Genomic DNA, 19,403 nt, shown 5'->3' with positions numbered 1-19,403 from the left:
TATTTATTTATTGACTATAGAGAAAGAAAGATATTCATCACTTAATTTAAGATCTTGGACCCCTGCTGATACCATTTTAATCTTAGCTCTGAAGGATAAAGTGAATACATTTTTCAAGCTTCTTACCCAACCAATTCTATTCTATTCTATTTTATTTATTTATTTTATTTATAATCAGACAACTCTCCCTTGAATAAACTCATAACCTGTATGATATGTGATTTATTTCTGTTTGCATTGTCATTATGACACTTCATTTGTCACCTGTCGACCACTTGCTTGCGCATGCGCCTGTGTGTTTGAAAGAAAGCGTGCATGCATGGGTGTGTATCGTCACTGATTGGCTGTGACGGGGAAACTGGCCATGTGTATGTCTGAACTTAGGACAAGGAAAGTAGGTCAAACTCATTGTTAGTAAACACATGCACTCACAAGTTTACAGTGAGCAGTTATGACTGCTGATAGCTGAATTATCTACCTATTTTCACTGTCTGTATTTTCTAATAAACAATGTATTTTATGCTTTCAACAATTAGCTTAAGTGGCTTATCTTGGCATATCTTAAAATATTAAATATTAGCTGCCCTGGTGGTCTATTTTTATAAGGGACACACACACACATTAACACACACACACTGTTTTGCTGAAAGGCCACGCATTTTATGTTCTTCTGTTTCCACGGCTACACTATCACAAAGGACTCCTGCTGGCTGTGGATAGAGAGTGAGGGATGGAGGGAAAGCAAGAGCAATGGTGACTATCCCCTTTCTAAACACATGGCAGCTGGGCCGAACTGTCATTCTTTCTCCTTCCACACACACATAAATACGCTGCTGCCCCTCCTCTGGGTTTATAGCGCTTTGTGTGTTTGTGTTGTTCTGATAATTCCCCTGCCATCTACTAGAGGGAGCCCAAATAACCTGTTTGAATTTGTCTTTTTTCAAAGTAAGAAACAAAACAAAAAATAACCTGTTTATTTAGCAGTCTTTATTGCGACATACTATAGACGTCTATTGTTTTTAACCTAACTCTTAACCTTTGGGAATTGTATTTATATGTTTATTGACAAGCATGATTTTAATGTTAATTTTTCAGAAATTCTTTCCAAATAACAACTAGTGATGGCAAAACTCTCTTCACAGTGGACCTGAATCTCCCAGAATGCAATATTAATGGCAGCAAACAATAGTATTTAAAGGAATGTTCTAATGACTGCATTTCTATCGTACTTTTGCTTACCATTGAAAACAATGTTGACTTATTCTTGGTTTATTTAAAAGATAAGCAAAAGTTTTAGTTACAGCACTAACAATAGAAGTGAATGGGACCAGTCTATAAACATTAAAGGAATGGTTCACCCCAAAATGAAAGTTCATTATTCATTATATAGAGTCATTATTTACTCACCCTCATGCCATTCCAAGACTTTCATTCTTCAACAAAACACAAACGAAGATTTTCAAAAAATTATCTCAGCTCTGTTGGTCCATACAATGCAAGTGAATGGTGATCAGACATTTGTAACTCCAAAAATCACATAAAGGAAGCACAAAAGTAGTTCATATGACTCCAGTGTTTAAATCCATATCTTCAGAAGCAATAGCATAATCTCCACTTTCACTTTTAATCTGAAAGTCTGTCCACTTTCACATCTGAAAGTGAAAGTTAATGTGGAGATTTTAAAAAAAAGGACTTAAGTTTTGATCTGTTTTTCACCCACACCTATTATATTGCTTCTGAAGATATGGATTTAAACACTGGAGTCCTATGGACTACTTTTATGTTTGCTTTTTGTGATTTTTGGAACTACAAATGTCTGATCACCATTCACTTGCATTATATAGAGCTGAGATATTCTTCAAAAATCTTTGTTTGTGCGGATAGCATAAGGGTGAGTAGAATAGAGTAGAAAGTTCTGAGAATTTTCATTTTTGGGTGAACTATCCCTTTAAAATACACACTGTGTCAAATGTAAAGCCACAATATGTAATCATTATGCATGCTAAAGCTGAAATATGTACATTTTCCCATGTTACTATATATTCAGAAAACAGTTTTGAAAACATTGTTTATTTTTATTATTATTATTTCCGTTTGGTGGCACTAATGGTGCAGAAATTACATACTTTAGCTTTAATATGATTTAAGTGTGATAAAGTTCCCATACTACGTGAATTTAATGTGCCCGCTTGTGAGGATTACAGGCCAGCTTTGCCAGCGTTACATCATCATACCAACAAAGTTGTAATACTGGATGTAACTTGATATGGATGTGTGTATGTTTCTATTTACTGGATATATGCACATACATGCACGGTTAGTAAGTGATTTTATTTAAATGAATTCATATTAACATGTATCATAAAATGATTACATCTTGTGGCTATATTTTTTGAAAACTGTGTATTTATTGTTTATAGAGTGGCCCCATTCACTTCCATTGTAAGTGCCTTACTGTAACCACAATTTGTGTGTGTGTGTGTGTGTGTTTGTTTGTTTAATAAACAAGGGACAAGTCTAAATTATTTTTTGTGGTAGTCAATGTTCTGCCACAAATACTGGTGATTAAGCTTAACTTGTATACAATCTGGAACATTCATTTAAGAATTTCAGTAGTTTAATGTGTGAAACATTATTTTTTCCAAAAGAGAACACCCCTGAATGTCCTAGGGAGGTTTAGTCAGATTTAGCACAATTCTAAAGACAATTTTCCCCAAAGAACAGATAAGTAATTCCCCCCACCACACACGCACAAAACACTCTCTCCCATTGGTCTCCTCTGTTTCCAGCGATCAGCATGCCCAGAGGTGCTTTCAATCTCCTCTCCTAATGAAGCATGAGGCTGAAGGGGGAGTTTCTTCAGGGAGAGGCAAAAAAGAAGGGATGAATGGATGATAGAGGGGGGTAGTGAAGGAGTGGAGGGGGCTGAGCAGGGGCTGTCTTTGATAGAGCATTGGCCTGGGCAGGGGGTAGTGTGTTTTTAGGCAGGAGATTCACCATTCACACTCTTCTGTCGGCCGCTTGTTTGAAGCTCCTCACAAAGAGGAGTTTGTTGGCTGGGGGCCAAATCGGGGTTTTGTCATTCACAGACTCTCTCCCCTGCTCTTCTCCTCCTATTTAACTTCTCCCTCATTCTTGTGCTCTTTTCAAATCAGAAATGCTTTAGCGTCCAAGAATGCAGCCAATTAATGTTCAACCAACAGGCTGAATTTCGGTATAACTGCAAAACCATGATGCCACAAATCTAGCGCACGTTTGCAGCGTAGGCAACTTTTATGGTGAAAATTAGAGTACTTTTTTTTCTTTCTTTCTTTTGCATTACTCACTTTCATTGTAGATGTGGTGTAAGATTTCAGGACACAGTTAGGTTAATTGATGTGCGTGATTCATTTTAAGTTAAAGTACTTTCATCTGTCCCAGCTGAATATGCATGGAGAACTATGAGTACATTATTCATGTGTTGGTTTCACAGAAAAGTGTAAACACTGTAACTATACCAAAACATTACTATGTTTGTTTAAGCGTCCTGACCAACCTGACACTGCAACATTGGCTCAGCCAATGGTGTGAGTTTGGGACTGTACTATCTGTCTGTCCGACCAATGACAGATGTGAGTGTTCAGAAAGCCAATTTAAAAACAGTTGTTAGTTTTGCAATTCCTTTTAGTGTCACTAGTGGTGCAGAAATTACACATTTCACCTTTAACTCAGTAGTAAGCAGATCGCTGTGTTAAAAACGGCAGATGTTAGACTGACTGTGCTGTTGAAAGAAAGCTGGACTAGAAAGTTTTTATTTCTCCGTTCCTGCCAGGTGGAGTTCAGGAATTCTCTATCACACTCCACTTCCCAAATGTTGGATAAACATGATGGCCTTGAGAGAGAGAGTGTGTGTGTGTGTGGTTTTGGAGGCGTGACGCTTCCATGATCCAAACATCAAAGAGTATCCGTGGAAACTGTGAGGTAGTCCATAAAGCTGTTAACATGGCATGACTTGTTTTTATACCCTGTCTTTTTTTAATGTACTTTTGTGTGTAAAAAGAAGTAAGTTTGGGATATACTGTATATTCTACACATCTGGTGTTAAAGAGTAACCTATTTCATACTGTGGTGGCCCATGTTGTAAAAACACTATGTTTGAGCTTGGCTGAGACGTCCAGCCTTTGAAAAGACTTTGGCAAACTGATTTCCTTTTCACTTTGTGGAGTCCAGACAACCCAATGACCTTTCTGGCATTCCTTTGTGTGGAGGGGGTATCTCTGTGTACGCTTTTATTGGCAGACATGTTTTTTTTTTTTTATTATTATTATTACAAAATTATACAAATGTATCTTTGAACTTTTGGAGCTGACTGTGAATCTCTCTCTCTCTCTCTCTAAATATATATATAAGTTGAAGTCAGAAATGTACATAGGTTGAAGTCATTAAAGATAATTTTTTTAACCACTCCACTGATTTAGCAAACTATAGTTTTGGCAAGTCGTTTAGGACATCTACTTTGTGCATGACATGAGTAATTTTTCCAACAATTATTTACAGACATATTGTTTCACTTTTAATTGACTATATCACAATTCCAGTGGGTTACAAGTTATTTGTGCCTTTTAACAGCTAGGAAAATTCCAGAAAATTACATCAAGCATTTAGACAATTAGACAATTAGCTTCTGAAAGGGGGTGTACTGAATTGGAAGTGTGACTTGGGATGTATTTTAAGGTCTACCTTCGAACTCAGTGCCTCTTTGCTTGACATCATTTGAAAATCAAAAGAAATCAGCCAAGACCTCAGAAAAAAATTGTGGACTTCCACAAGTCTCCATCCTTGGGATCAATTTCCAAATGGCTGAAGGTACCACGTTCATCAGTACAAACAATAGTACGCAGCGAACTGGAAGTCAACCACACACCCAACACGCGGACAACCAACAGATACACGGCACAGGACCAACTAGGCAGAGAGAGGGAGGTTAGTTAATTCACACAGAACAATAATCTAGCAAAGATACTGAGAACATGAAGGGCTTAAGAAGGAGTGAATTAGAGGAGAACAGGTGTTGATTGGCATGCTAATCAGTGGCATGATCAGCGTTCCCCTGGGAACAATCAACGTTCCCATGGAAATGCCGACTATGCATGCCGGCCATGCCTGTGAGACATGAGGGAGAGAAAATAACAAAACAAACTGGCAAACTCACCACAGCTGTGACAGAGGCAAATGTCAAGGTATTTTTTTCATGATATGATTCTACAAGCTGAAAAATTTAGGGGGAAAAAGGTATATTTGAAAGAAAACCAAATATGTTGTATAAAAAATGGCCTTTTAGGGTTAAGAAAATAAATGCATGAACAAACAGCTGGCCTTTCAAGCGCTCCGGCGAGTTAAAACTGTTATTACAAATATTCTGAAATGTGTTTCTTATTTAGGAGGGTCTATAATTTATTAGCCTATATACTTAATGTATTTACAATTAGATTTATCTTCGCTAATTCCTTGGGATGATGCTCATGGAGATTGTACTTCAGGTTTGGAGTTTCCTGCATGAGATGGCTCTTTTTTCGAGACAATTTAGGTTACCATCATCAACATTTTAAATATCCAAAGTATTCATACATCGCAGACTTCAAGCGCACCATACTGCTCTGACATTGTGTGAGCAGTGTTTTGAATGCCAAAGGAATTTATTTGATCATGGCAGGTTTGTAATGCTGTAATTACAGCCGATTGTTTCTTTGTTGAACGGATCTTTACAATGAAAACATTAATTCCTTTACTTGGATTTGGGGGGGGGGGTCAGAAAAAAACTTACTTACTTTATATTCACACAATGCCTCAAATGAGAAAATGGCAATGTATGACAGCCATTTAAATGTTTTGTGTGTGTGTGTGTATATATATATATATATATATATATATATATATATATATATATATATATATTCTGATACAGACTTTCTCCATTTCATGATAAATACATCATCACTATGACACACCATTTCTGGCTGTGGCTTGCGTTCACAAAGAACGCTCCCCGGCATTGACCCCGGCAATATGTCGAGATCAGAGCCCAGTGTGAATTTGTTTTTACAGTAGTGTGTGATAACAGTTAAAAGCCAGATTGTTTTTTGCTTGGAAAAACACATCCGACTGCTTTAAAGGGCTCCAGGTCATGGATGTTTTGGGCTATTTGAAATGTGGTTTGCCTTTTGTCACAACGATAGAGAGAGAGAGATAGCAGTGTGTAATGGCGATAGAAGAAAACCGCAGGACTGGGTGGGTCACAGAACACACAAATACAAGTTTGACACATGACACAAGCTTATACACACAGGTGAGAACAAGCACTCACAGATCCACACAAAGTGCTTGGCTGGGTTGGTATAATAGTTTAAAGAGAAAGCCTGGCCTACTTTCCCAATGCACTGTGACCCAGTTTATAGATACACATACACAGCCATCACAGACCTGTTCCACATCCTTTCTGCACTGTGTATGTGAGAGAGAGACATTCAGAGCTGTTAAAAGACACCAATATGATCTTCTTACAGAGATATAATCTAAAACAGATGGGTTTTGGCACACACAAACACACTCTCATGTACACTCAGATGTCATAAAGGAAAAAGAGAGATGTTCCGATCTAATCCTTTCCCTTTGTGTGTTCAGTAATATGTGTGAGTGTGTGTGTCTGGGCCTGCTCTAACCTGCTCCTGCCAAAGCAGGAAATGAGGGAGCTGTAAGAAAATGGACTGCCACTTAGTTTTTGTGCACACACACACACACACACACACACACACACACACATGCATGCGTGCGCATACACACCCACACACATACACACAGTGTTTAGTCTTCCCCAGCAGCTGTGCTATTCTAAGAAACATAGGCAGGAAGAACACAGAGAGCAGAAATAGATGGATGACTTTGGGACAGTCATGCCAAACTCTTGTTGTTGTTTTATTGTACAATACTTCACACACTCAAAAAAACAAAAAAAAAACAAAAAACTTGATGCTGTTCTGCTTTATGGCACCCTGAAATACTCTAGAATAACTGTGCTCTACTTAATTTTTTCTCTAATCTAATCACATCAAGTCTATAATGTTCTAATCTACTTAATTGTTCTGTGTTCAACCATATTCTACTCTAATTAACTACATTTTTCCCATCTCCATTCTGTCTAATCTGTCGTTTTACTTCACTCTATTTGACTTTACACAAGTCAACTCTGTCCTATCTGTCCTGTTCTACTCTGTTGTATTCTACAGAACACTACTCTGTTTAACTATATTTTATTCTTGTCAACTCTGTTCTGCCCAACTTTATTCTGTCAACTGTTTTATTTCACTCTATATCATCCACGTTTGTTCTAACTCTATTCTACACTATTCAAATCTACTTAAATCTATTCTACTAATCAGATATTTTCGATCAACTTTGTTCTACTATTTTGTATTCTATTGAACTCTGTTCTACTTTAGTCAACTCTGTTCAACCCAACTTGATTCTGTATACTTTGTTTTACTTCTCTCTATTCTAACCAACTCTATTCGATTGTATTAAATTCTACCAACTCTGTTCTGTGTAGTCTGTTCTACTCTTTTGTATTCTACTGAACTTTGTTCTACTTTAGTCAACTCTATTCAACCCAGCTCTATTCTGTCTACTCTGTTCTAACCAACTTTGTTCTACTCTATTCAGTTGAACTCAAATCTAGTCTACTCTACACAAATCAGTTCCATTATATCTATTACTATTCTACTGAACTCTGTTCAGTTCTATTCTTCTCTAGTCAACTCTGTTCCACCTGACTTTTTTAACTGTATTCTACTCAATCTTATTATACTATATAACATTTCGCTCAAATCTATTCTACTCTACACAAGTCAACTTTGTTCTATCTACTCTGTTCTACTCTATCATATTCTACATAACTCTACTCAAATCTTTTCTACTATAGTTACTCTATTCTTTCCAGTTCTTTTCTGTCTGCTGTTTAACTTCACTCTATGCTACCCAAATTTATTCTAACTATATTCTAATATATTAAATTCTACACATATATATTCTATTCTACACAAGTCATCTCAGTTTGATCTGCTCTGTTCTACTTAGAATTGTATTCTACTGAACTCTGCTGACACTAGGCTAATAACAACTCAACTCTACTTACTTTAAATTACTTAAATTAAATAGTTTCTTTTGCTTTTTCACATCACACACAATGTACTTTTTGTCTTGGTTTATTCTTGATCTGTTAATTAATCTTACCACATAATTGTCCCTTATATTGAGGAATACACTCATTTGTTTTGCAACCCTTAGTAACCTATCACTTCCTTCTACTCCGCAGTATCATCATGTATAACCACTTACAAGAAAACTCCACCCCCGGTCCCTCCCAGGTCAACACCCACCAGACCATACATCTCCATAACAGCCCAGAGTAGCACAGAATCAGCCCAGGATGCCTACAATGAGCTAACAGGCTCAGGCCCTTCTAACCGGGCCTTAGCAGCGGCCCAGTCTGGCCACAGCAACTCCACAGAGAGCATCGATAGCATGAAGGCTCTGACGGCAGCCATTGAGGCAGCAAATGCTCAAGTCCATGGCCCAGTCAGCCAACATGTGACCAACAGCACTATCACCATCACTACAGCAACCGCCACTGCTAGTGTAACACACATCTCACAGGACGCTAAGAGAGATGCCCTAAGGAAGTGCCTGTCCATTGGAATACAGGTTGGACACCCACACACGCATACTCTCATATATTCCACATCTGTGTCTGCCTATAGGGTTACAGAATATTGTCACATAAACTGTACCAAAGTAACAAAGACAACAAGAAATACTGATAATTTTTTGAACTTTTTTAAAGTTTTGTCTTCTTTGAAGGAAAGAAGTAAACAGCACTCAATATACACACACGTGAATACTGTATATGTATATACATATATGTACAGTATGTATATATGTATGCACAGTATATACAGTATACTGTAAAAATATATTAGCTGTTGCTCAAAACCTAGTGAGCTGCCTTCCTAGACAGAAGTTTTGGCATGGGTGTATTTGGAATGTTCTATGAATGTCCCTATGATGCCAAAAATGTTGCCAAGTTTTGCAGCATACTAGGTTTTAAAACAGAATATTGTCAGAGGATTGAGTGTGTGTCAATGTATAATGTATAATAGCCATAGTGTAAATTACATAGTATTCTCAGATTGTTAAGTATGCTCCAATACAGTGTATGCAACAATGCCCAGAAATGTTGTATATTTAGGCAGCACACTAGATTTTGAGACACATGCATTATCCACAAGAATATTATCTGTTGTATTTTCCAATATAGTGTATGCAATGATGCCCAAAAATGCTGTCTAAATAGCTTACTAGGTTTTGAGCAACACAGTACACTGAGAACACTGTTCTCTACACAGTACATTCTCTGATAATCGAGTGTGCCATATGTTGTGTGCACATTTCAGTACAATTTGCATGTTTATAATAAATTCATACTTTCTGTGCACCTACATCATTTGATATAGTATACTCTTTGTGCAAGATGTTAACTTCATATTGCAATATTTACAAAATGAAAAATGATATACACCACAGTATTACAAACAACAACACATTCAAATTAGCTGGTGACATCCAGACGTGTATGTGTGTGTGTGTGTGTGTGTGTGTGTGTGTGTTTGTGCCTAGGTGGATGGTCCTGAGGAAACTGGCCAATCAGAAGTGCATTGCAAGTTTCAGTCGGTGGGCATTCAAGTAGAGGACGAGAGATGGTGACTACCCCCCCCCACACACACACACACACACACACAAACATTACAGATGCATATTCCAGGACCTGTACAGCATTTAACCCCAATCATTTGCTTGTATGAATAGTCATTATAAACAGTATGGATATAAAGACTGTTACAAAGAAAGCTGTCAAAATATGAAATGTTGAACAGGAGAGAGAAAAGTAAACAAGAGAGAGAGTTGTCAGTTCAAGCACATGCTCCAGTGACAAAGACCCTCCCATTCTCTGTCTTAGTTTTACACACACAGCTGTTTCTATCATGGTGGTTTGGACTTTGGGGCCTCTTGAAAGGGTAAAGGAGTGAGAGGCAGAGAGACAGCTGCTCTGTGTGTGTATGTGGGTGTGTGGGTGTACGTGTGTACGTGCACGCATGGCCATCTGTTGCTGTGCCCATTATGAAGCAGGCTAGCTGCTGGGTCACAGACATGGTCAATTATCAGCCCTCTCTGTCAGTTCTCTCTCTCTCCCATCTTTCCTTTGCTTACTCTGACTCACACACCCTCAAATGTCACAGTTCTGACACCCTGTGAGAGGGAGGGACAGAGAGATAGAGACCCCTTAAACCATCAGGCTCCATTTTGGGCTGGAAAAATTGGCTCTGCACCGGCCCCTAAAATTGCTGGTTTTGAACAAGAAGCTGATAAAACCTGAAGTAAGACACACAAACCCAGATTATTATGCAGCATTTTGTTTGTGGGCAAGTTAGTAACATAGTCAGTTACGTTATCATTCGACACTCAAGTCAGTGAAAATCGATGACTGATCCCCCGGCCTAGCACATTTCAGTGGAAGGGTATGAGAGAAAAAGGGAGAGGGAAAGAGAGGCACGGATGGTAGATCTTGCTATAATAACATGTCAAATAGATCTTATTCCATAAGTGTGAGCACCCCTGTTTTAATTCCAAATATGTTTGGCTGCTACATGTTAATATACAAATACAAATAATACACCCTATGGCACCTGGAGATGTTAAAATGATAATCCTGTTATTCAGTTGTTGTAAATTCAACTACACACAGATATTTAATGTATATGTCGTCAAAATAAAATCTTGATGGTTTAGAACCCTTTGGTTTAACTGGATCGCATAACAATGACCTGTGCATTACAGAAATATATTATTTTTGTATAATAAATAATAATAATCTATGTTTATTATAATATTACAATAACATAATATTCAAGTTGACTGGGTTCCAAAAAATAATGATGATGAATAGTGGGCTGAGACAGTAACACAAAGTGGACAAAAACAGGTAGGCTATAGAATAGGTAGGAATAAGTGTTTTTTTTTTCTTTCCACTGTTTTATTCATTTATTTGTGGCTGAAGGGAAAAATATCTGTATTTTTTTTGTTTGTTTTGTTTTTTAATATGTATGAAACCTCCAAAAGTAGCCTAAGACTTTTTATTGGCAAGTAGAACATGGGCAAAACAGTAACCAATTTTGATAAAAAATGAATCACTTATCACAGTTCAAATGCAATCACAATATTTTTCAAAATAATCATAATCATGTTGACTTTTTGTCCAAACCGTGCAGCCCTTGTGTACATACTTAGCTATGACTATTCCCATAAGTGAGCTAAATTTGACAAGCCCTCCCTTTGGAGACATTCGGGACATCCTAAATCAATTAATAAATAAAGCTAATTATTTTTATTTTATTTTTATTAAAATGCAAGCATTGTTCTTTTAGGGGTAGGGTTAGAGTGTGTTCTAGGGTCAGTATATAGTAATTATAATTAGCTTTCCAAAAATAAAAAATCTTAATGTGTGTGTCCGTATATGTATGGGGGCTTCTTGCGCTGGGAAGTTGAGGGCAGCAGATTCCCAGACGGTGAGAGAGGGACACACATAACACGCACAATTGTACAGGTCGCCGGTATTTGAACATTGCTGAAGCATGCCTTAACACAGACAGGCCCTCTAGCACAGGTCTGCTCTTCTTTCCTGCTGAAGTCAGAATCCTTGAACTGTACGAAGAGACTCCTTTAGCACGTCATACATTCGTTCTCTTCCTCCTTGGGCTAGGAATGAAGGATATTAAGAAATAAGTTGTCCTCCCCTGTGGTTGTGTCCTGAATGAATTACACCTTGCTTCCAGTGCTCTGGGCAAGTGCTCTACAGCAGGTAGTAAGACATGTTTCATAACATAGAGAGTATTGACAACTGCTACACTTAGACAGACAGACAGACAGACAGACAGACAGACAGACAGACAGACAGACAGATAGATAGATAGATAGATAGACAGACGTTGCAACATTTTACAGTGAACATGAGAACCACACACACTCCCAAAAACTCAAGCACTTTCTTATGATATGATTTACAGAATGCAGTGATTACTACCATGTGAGCGGAACTAGAAATGTATACTCTCTCTCTCTCTCTCTCTCTCTTTTGCACTCTATTTATTTGTCTCACTCTCCCTCTCTTTCTCTCTACAGGAAGTAGTTAGCTGATATGAAGCAGGCCTCTTTGGCACACACATTTAACTTTCACAAATGGTTTTTAATGGAAAACAAATGGTTAAAACTGATAAAATATATCAGAACCCAACAATGAATTGGAGGAAGATGTTTAGATAACTTGATGAATGGGTAAATAGAGTGATTGTTAAATGTTCTATAAGTGATTTTACATGGAATGGCATTCAAAAATGCTTTAATTACCTGAGAGATATCACTTAATTAGCTGTCCTGAAATATCACTCCTGTCTTTTGAACAGCCCTTGGCTCTGTAAACAGCAAACATTCCAGAATGAGTATTGTTGTTGAAGTCCATGTATTTTTTTTTTCTATTTATTCCTTACATGTTATGGCTAATATATGCAATGTGTGCATATATATATATATATATATATATATATATATATATATATATATATATAATCCTTACTGTTCAATCCAATAGCATCAAAGATTCAAACACATACACTCAGGGTAAAGCGACGGCCACTCAGGGTACAGTGAGAGATGACCACATGCTTCAGTGCACCTGAATAGAGCAGGTGTTCTCCCTCTCTAGTATACACACATACAAACACCTCAGGCAATCACAGGGTAGCAGAGCTAAGCCAGATCACTTTGAAATGTTATCCATCTCTATACTGAGAGGAGAGGAAGTGTGTGTCTGCGTGTTTATGTGTGTGTGTTTTTGTTACACTTGTAGACAATGTCATAGAATACAGTTAGCAGAAAATAACCATGTTCAGTCCATTCTGTTCTGACTGTAAAGGCCCATTCAAAACACGAGTGTCTTGACAAAGTAATGTGAAAATTCAGATTTTAATACAATTACAGAACATCTGATAATACAGAATGTAACGGATATGCTATCACTCTCCTGGAATGGAGCGATGATAGTAATGCAGTATTAAAGCAAGATACAGGAATAGATCATGATACAATAGTGGGGTATGTTATCACATTATATTGGGGTAAGTTGTCACAATGGAAACTAGCATTAAACAGTCTTTTATTGGCTTTCCAGCTAAATTTAAACAGTAAAACACAAACTAACTAAAATCATGAATCAGCAAAAATGTAAACAGTTACATGCAACAACAAAAAATAACAAAAATAAACAAAGACACTATCCCTTTTTCTCTCCAGCCATCGCAGAGTCACACGCTCTAACAGCGTCACCACTGCCGTTCAAGCTGATCTTGACCTTCTGGAGGGTCTCAGGGACGACCAGTTTGCACAGACCTACCAGGGGCCAATCATCCACCAACCATCCCAAGATGCAGCCACCTGCACTGTCAGCATCCAGGGATCTGGAAACCATTACCATGCCTGTGCCCAGGATGACTTTTGTGATGTGGGCTTCGACCCGTCCATTCTGCCCCCGCCAGACCCCTGGATGGACGGAGCGATGGAGGAAGAATATGGGGGCAGAGTGACAGTGTCCGTGTGTCCGCAGGACGGACGCTGGTTTCTGAAGCTGCTACAGGCAGAGGTGGAGAGGATGGAGGGGTGGTGCCAACAAATGGAGCATGATGAGCAAAAGAATGAGCTGCCGGAAGAGAGTGAGTAGCACTAAGATAATGTCTGTCTCAAGGCCAAGTGAGCTGCAGTATAAGTGTATATGGAGCATTTGTTTGAGCATTTTCGGGCATTATAGGCATTTGGAACAGTTTGACAGTTTTTTGGCATTATAGGAATCAGTGTAATCTAGGACATATGCAGGCATACATCGTATGCCCACCTATCATTCTTAAGATTTTATGCATGCCCACCTAAAAAAGAGATGATACGTATGGCCGCCAGAACAACAAGCTTTTACTACTGTCGGTGGTGCCTTTTTCTCGTGATGTCAGATCATTTCAATTGATATTTCTAAGTAGGAAAACAATTTCACTTTACATAGAAAAGCACATTATAGTACACAAATAAAACAAATAACCATTCATTCTTATGCTACGTATGCTATATATGGTAATACAAGACAACGTGTTAAGTTAATGTGGACATTACTACAGTTTTATATATAGTGCTTAACAGTTTATTACTTATTATGTATGTATTTGTTTATTAATTAAAGTAAATATAAAGTATTTTTTTCCATTTTTTCTCCCCAATTTGGAATGCCAGATTCCCAATGCGCTTTAGTCCTCGTGGTGGCGTAGTGACTCGCCTCAGTCCAGGTGGCGTAGGACAAATCTCAGTTGCCTCTGCATCTGAGACCGTAAGCCCACGCATCTTGTCACGTGGCTTGTTGAGCGCGTTACCGCGGAGATGTAGTGTGTGTGGAGGCTTCACGCTATTCTCCACGGCATCCACACACAACTCACCACGCGCCTCACCAAGAGCGAGAACCACATTATAGCGAACATAAGGAGGTTACCCCATGTGACTCTACCCTCCCTAGCAACTGGGCCAATTTGGTTGCTTAGGAGAACTGGCAGGAGTAACTCAGCACACACTGGATTCTAACTCGCGAACTCCAGGGGTGGTAGTCAGCGTCTTTGCTACTTAAATACATATTGAACACCATGGTTCATAGTAGTGTACTGAACACTATTTTTAGAGGCTGGGTACATGTTCTATTTTTATTTTATTTAATAAATTCACAGTATACCCACCTCTTCCGACGCTACTACACCACTGATTACAGGCATTGGAACGGATATTTGTTTGGAACATTACATTTTTTTATGTTTTTTAATAAAAACTTTTTTATTACTATATGCGTGTCTAGAAAAAAAAGGCGCGTTTTGGAATTGTATAACATTGTTTGGTCTTCAGAGGTACATTTGGAATGTTCATTTCAGCGGCATTTTTTAAGCCACTATTGGCACATTTTTAACATTTGATTCTATTTATTTTTTTGACCATCATAGGCACATTCTGTGGTTTTGGAACATTTGTTTCGACTGCATTATTTAGGCATCAAAGGTGCATTTGGAATGTTCATTTAAAAAATGTTTGGTCATTATAGACGCATTTGGCACATTTATAGCATTTTTTTCAGCAGATTATTTGTTCTTCCTTGTGACAGCATTGTTTTGAAATTAAAGGTGCATTTGGAACATTAGTTTTGAGGGCATTTTTTATGCACATTTGTAACATTCAACATTTTTTGGACATCTCATAGGTGTATGTGTCTTTTGAAAATTCATGTTGACAACTTTGTATGACCCTCAAAGATGTGTTTGTAATAATCGTTTCAGCAGCATGTTTTTGGCATTATACACACATTTTAACATTCGATTCAGTTGCATTTTTTGGGTATCATTGGTGCATTATGTGTGTTCGTAACATTTGTTTGAAATGCTGTTTAAGGTGCATTTAGAATGGTTGTTTTGACAGCATTGTTTTTATTTATTTATTTATTTTGCATTATTGTCACGTTTGTGATCAATTTAACAGAATTTCATGGCATCATAGGTGCATTTGGAATGTTCGATTTAACAGAATGTTTTGGGCATCATAGGTGCAATGTGTGATTTGACTGTATTTTTGGGAACTGTTGTCTGCCTTTTAGACACTAAACAGACTAAACCAGTTTGTAATTGCAGTTATAGAGCTCTGTTTATATTAGAGCTTTATTTTCAAATTCAACCAAATTGTTTAAACTAATTTGTGTTCCGTGCAAGACTATATTTAGAGTGACATTATAGGAGGCCGTGTCAAAGTTATTTGCAGAATAATCAGCCACTTCAACAAAACTATCAGTGCACAAGGTCACAGTCTGGTTATCTCTGTCCAGTGTCTCTCTTTTTCTTTCGCATCCCACCTTTTTCCCAGATCAAGCACACACACCCACGCATGCCACAGTAACCATCTTCACGTCAGTCACAAAGCCTGCTTGTTCATCTCCTGTCTGTCTCTCTCTCTCACATACCAGACATTTCTACCAGCAGGGAGCCACCCTGTCTCCCTTGTTTCTTTCTCTTTATGTATGTTTTTCCTTTTCCACGCACTCTGTTTCTATATCCTTCTCATTTCACTCTCGCTTTCGTTCTCTATCTTCCCTAAACCTTCCCTCCTTTCCTGAATACTTAAAATATGCTAATCTCCATGTCCTGTGAGCACATTGTTTGCCATATGGTCTCTTGTTGCTGCATATGTTAAACAGTGCAAGTTCATTTCATAGGATCTCTGTTTAAATGGCCACATGGCTCTGATCCAGAGAGGCTTGCTGCAGTCCCTGCTCAGGCGGGCAAGATCTGGGCCACTGTTCACGTCATTATACGACACTTGCATGGCAAACATTTGCTTCTTTTAAGATAATTCAGCCCTGTTTGGTAATCTGATGCTATTTATTCTCTTTCACTCTATATCTTGTTCCGTTTGTGTGTGTGAGTGATTCTCTTGGCTCATTGGCTCTTGCGGGTGTTTGTTTGGTGTGCAGGGTAAACACTCCCCCTTGGTCATTGCATTTGGGTTCCCAAGCCTTAGATATTTATGAGCCCCTTCTCACTTCAAAGAGACAGCATTTAAACATTAACTAGGTGTCTAAGCTTTTGCAGCACAAACACACACACAGACAAATACACACTTTCACAAATTTCTGTGTTGCATACAACAGGTGCTGATGTTTTAATCAGTTCTTCTTAATGTAGTTTTGTTTGAGTGAATGTGATTTTCAAGGCTGAATCTCTTTTCTGTGTGTGTGTGTGTGTGTGTGTGTGTGTGTGTGTGTGTGTGTGTGTGTGTGTAGTCCTTGGCAAGATTCGTAGTGCAGTGGGCAGCGCTCAGCTGCTAATGTCACAGAAATTCCAGCAGTTCCGGGAGCTCTGCGAAGAAAACTTGGTATGTATAAATGACACATTTGTCAGCCAATCAGAGCATAGCAGAATGGCAGAATACAGAATGGCTGTGTTAGTATTACTAATTCTGGCATTAAATGTACTGTAAGCTATTTTAGCATTTCATGAACTTCTGCCAGAATGAATTTCAGCCACTGAATTAGACACACCCCTTTTTTAAGCTCCGCCCTAGAAGTCTTCTGTTATACAGTTGTAATCATAGATGGAGCAGATTGTCAAAAGCATCTGTAATGAAACACACTACCACAATTTCAACTTCCTGCTTCCCATATATGGGCTGCCCTGTGAAAGTGCAAAATGATTGATAAGCAGAAAGTGCCTCAAAGTCTTCTGATTGGCTAAATCCATGGCACGCAGTCACATTTTTGTTTGCATAATACAAAAATAGCTTACACCACTTTTAATATAACCCAAATCAGTGTTATCTAATTGCATGACATATTATGTATTGTGATCCAAATGAACAGATGTTTTGTTTTTAATTTCTCTTTTCAGAATCCCAACGCCCACCCGCGGCCTGTGTCTCAGGATCTGGCAGGATTCTGGGATATGCTGCAGCTGTCCATTGAGAACATCAGCCTGAAATTTGATGAGTTACACCAGCTGAAAGCTAACAACTGGAGAGCTCTAGATCCGCCCGAGAAAAAGGTACAGCCATAATATCACATGTCCAGAAGCATGACACACTCTTTCAAAAATTACGTACAATACCAAGCTCGACACATTGAATTTGAAGTCATTTGTGCCACTATGTCAGCACACAAGAGATAGAGTTAAGTTACTTTAACATGCCACTGATATTGCATGATTGTTTTATTGTTACTATATACCGACCTTTGTCAGAGTACTTTTTTAAGACCCCATGAAATCAAAATTGGAGTTTTGTGGCTTTTAGTCCATGTCTGTTAACTTTGAGGTAGTCTAAATGAAGTTAACTTTTAGAATATATACATTATTTAATTTGGAAAATGGAATAAAAATATTAATGACCCATCTTACTCTCATTTTGTCCAATCAAATGCTAAGAGAATGTTCCTTTTCTTAATGCCACCGACTTCTAACGAGCAGTACCAAGTATCAAAACATGTTCATGTCTGTGACATAAGATAGCCTTATGGTTATTTAAAAAAGGGATAAGCTCTTCAATATGTCCAAAACGTCCTGTTTTAAAAAGGAAATACGAAACCAAATGTCAGAGAATGAACGTAACTATACTTTTTTTTGCAAACTGACTTTTAATTCTGCCACAATTTCCTTGCGCTCTTCCTTGAACTCCAGGGATTCCACGGTGTGTATTTTGACTAAGATTACCATCGGATAAAAAATCATGGTTAACCAGTATTACGATTATTGATAATCTGAGGCACAAATTCATATCTTATCACAACTGAACATGTTAGTGGACATGTCTGTTAGGGATATATGGACTCTTAAGTGCAGCCATACAAAAGGAAATCTGCTAAATACACAAAATACATAAAGGAGGTAAATAAAAATAGACCTTCCAACATAGGGCACAAAACAGTGCTTATCTGCATCCCAGGAGTGAATGATTCGCTTCGATGTAACTGTTTGTGTAATTTGTACACAAACAATGCTTTAAATAATGATGAGTTTACACATTGATAGTAACTACATGCAAATGCATAGGACGCTGTCAGCACGCTTGAACATAAAAAAAAGTTACATCTCTCAGTTCATCCCTTTAAAAGCACTACATCAAAAACTGTTAAATTCACTAGTTTGTTGTTGTACGACTTGTGGAACATCCTGTCAACCTGTCCAATTTGTAGGATGTGTATCCTTATATGACTTCTGTCCTCTGACTACTTTCCATCCATCGTGTTCAGTAACCCTCAGTCATTCAAATGCTATCAAACAGCCGATTACGTCGCTTTTTTGGTGGATATGAGTCTGGTAGATCGAATTTCTCTCTTATATTTTGGAGTTTGTGCCTTTAAGCTCCAGAATTGAAAGTTTACGTTCCACGACACCCAACCGAGTTCCAAGGGGCCACCGTCTGTAACCATAGCAACAGGCAGTAACCCGCCAGGCACAAGCGCAAGAGATCTTCACATTTAAGCCTACACAGGAAAAGCTTTTATATTATATATCTTTACATTATATATATATAATATTTTTGTCACATGTAAATAAAAAATCTACAGTTTTTAACCGTAGATTAAAAAGATTTACGGTTAAATTAACCGGGACATTTTTAATTGTGGTTAATAGTGAAACCGTATAATTACAACATCCCTAGTGAGGCGCTACAACAACTGTGCGTTTTATTTACTTTCACACAAA

The 19,403-nt window shown here is 38.0% G+C and overlaps 1 protein-coding gene across 3 annotated transcripts in view; it reads left to right on the top strand.

Annotated features, from left to right (window-relative positions):
- Positions 1-19,403, top strand: part of dlgap1b (discs, large (Drosophila) homolog-associated protein 1b) — a 174,981-nt gene that overhangs the window by 150,404 nt on the left and 5,174 nt on the right. For all 3 annotated transcript variants that reach the window (XM_052114909.1, XM_052114908.1, XM_052114910.1), the window contains exons 7-11: positions 8,348-8,736; positions 9,709-9,791; positions 13,435-13,850; positions 16,988-17,079; positions 17,592-17,744. In XM_052114909.1, coding sequence (XP_051970869.1) covers positions 8,348-8,736; positions 9,709-9,791; positions 13,435-13,850; positions 16,988-17,079; positions 17,592-17,744 — 1,133 coding nt within the window. The remainder of the gene's footprint in view (positions 1-8,347; positions 8,737-9,708; positions 9,792-13,434; positions 13,851-16,987; positions 17,080-17,591; positions 17,745-19,403) is intronic.

This window comes from Xyrauchen texanus, chromosome 42 (genome assembly GCF_025860055.1).
Source record: "Xyrauchen texanus isolate HMW12.3.18 chromosome 42, RBS_HiC_50CHRs, whole genome shotgun sequence".
Taxonomy (NCBI): Eukaryota; Metazoa; Chordata; class Actinopteri; order Cypriniformes; family Catostomidae; genus Xyrauchen; species Xyrauchen texanus.
Note: the sequence above shows the minus strand (reverse complement) of the source record. Positions and strands in the feature narration are given on the sequence as shown.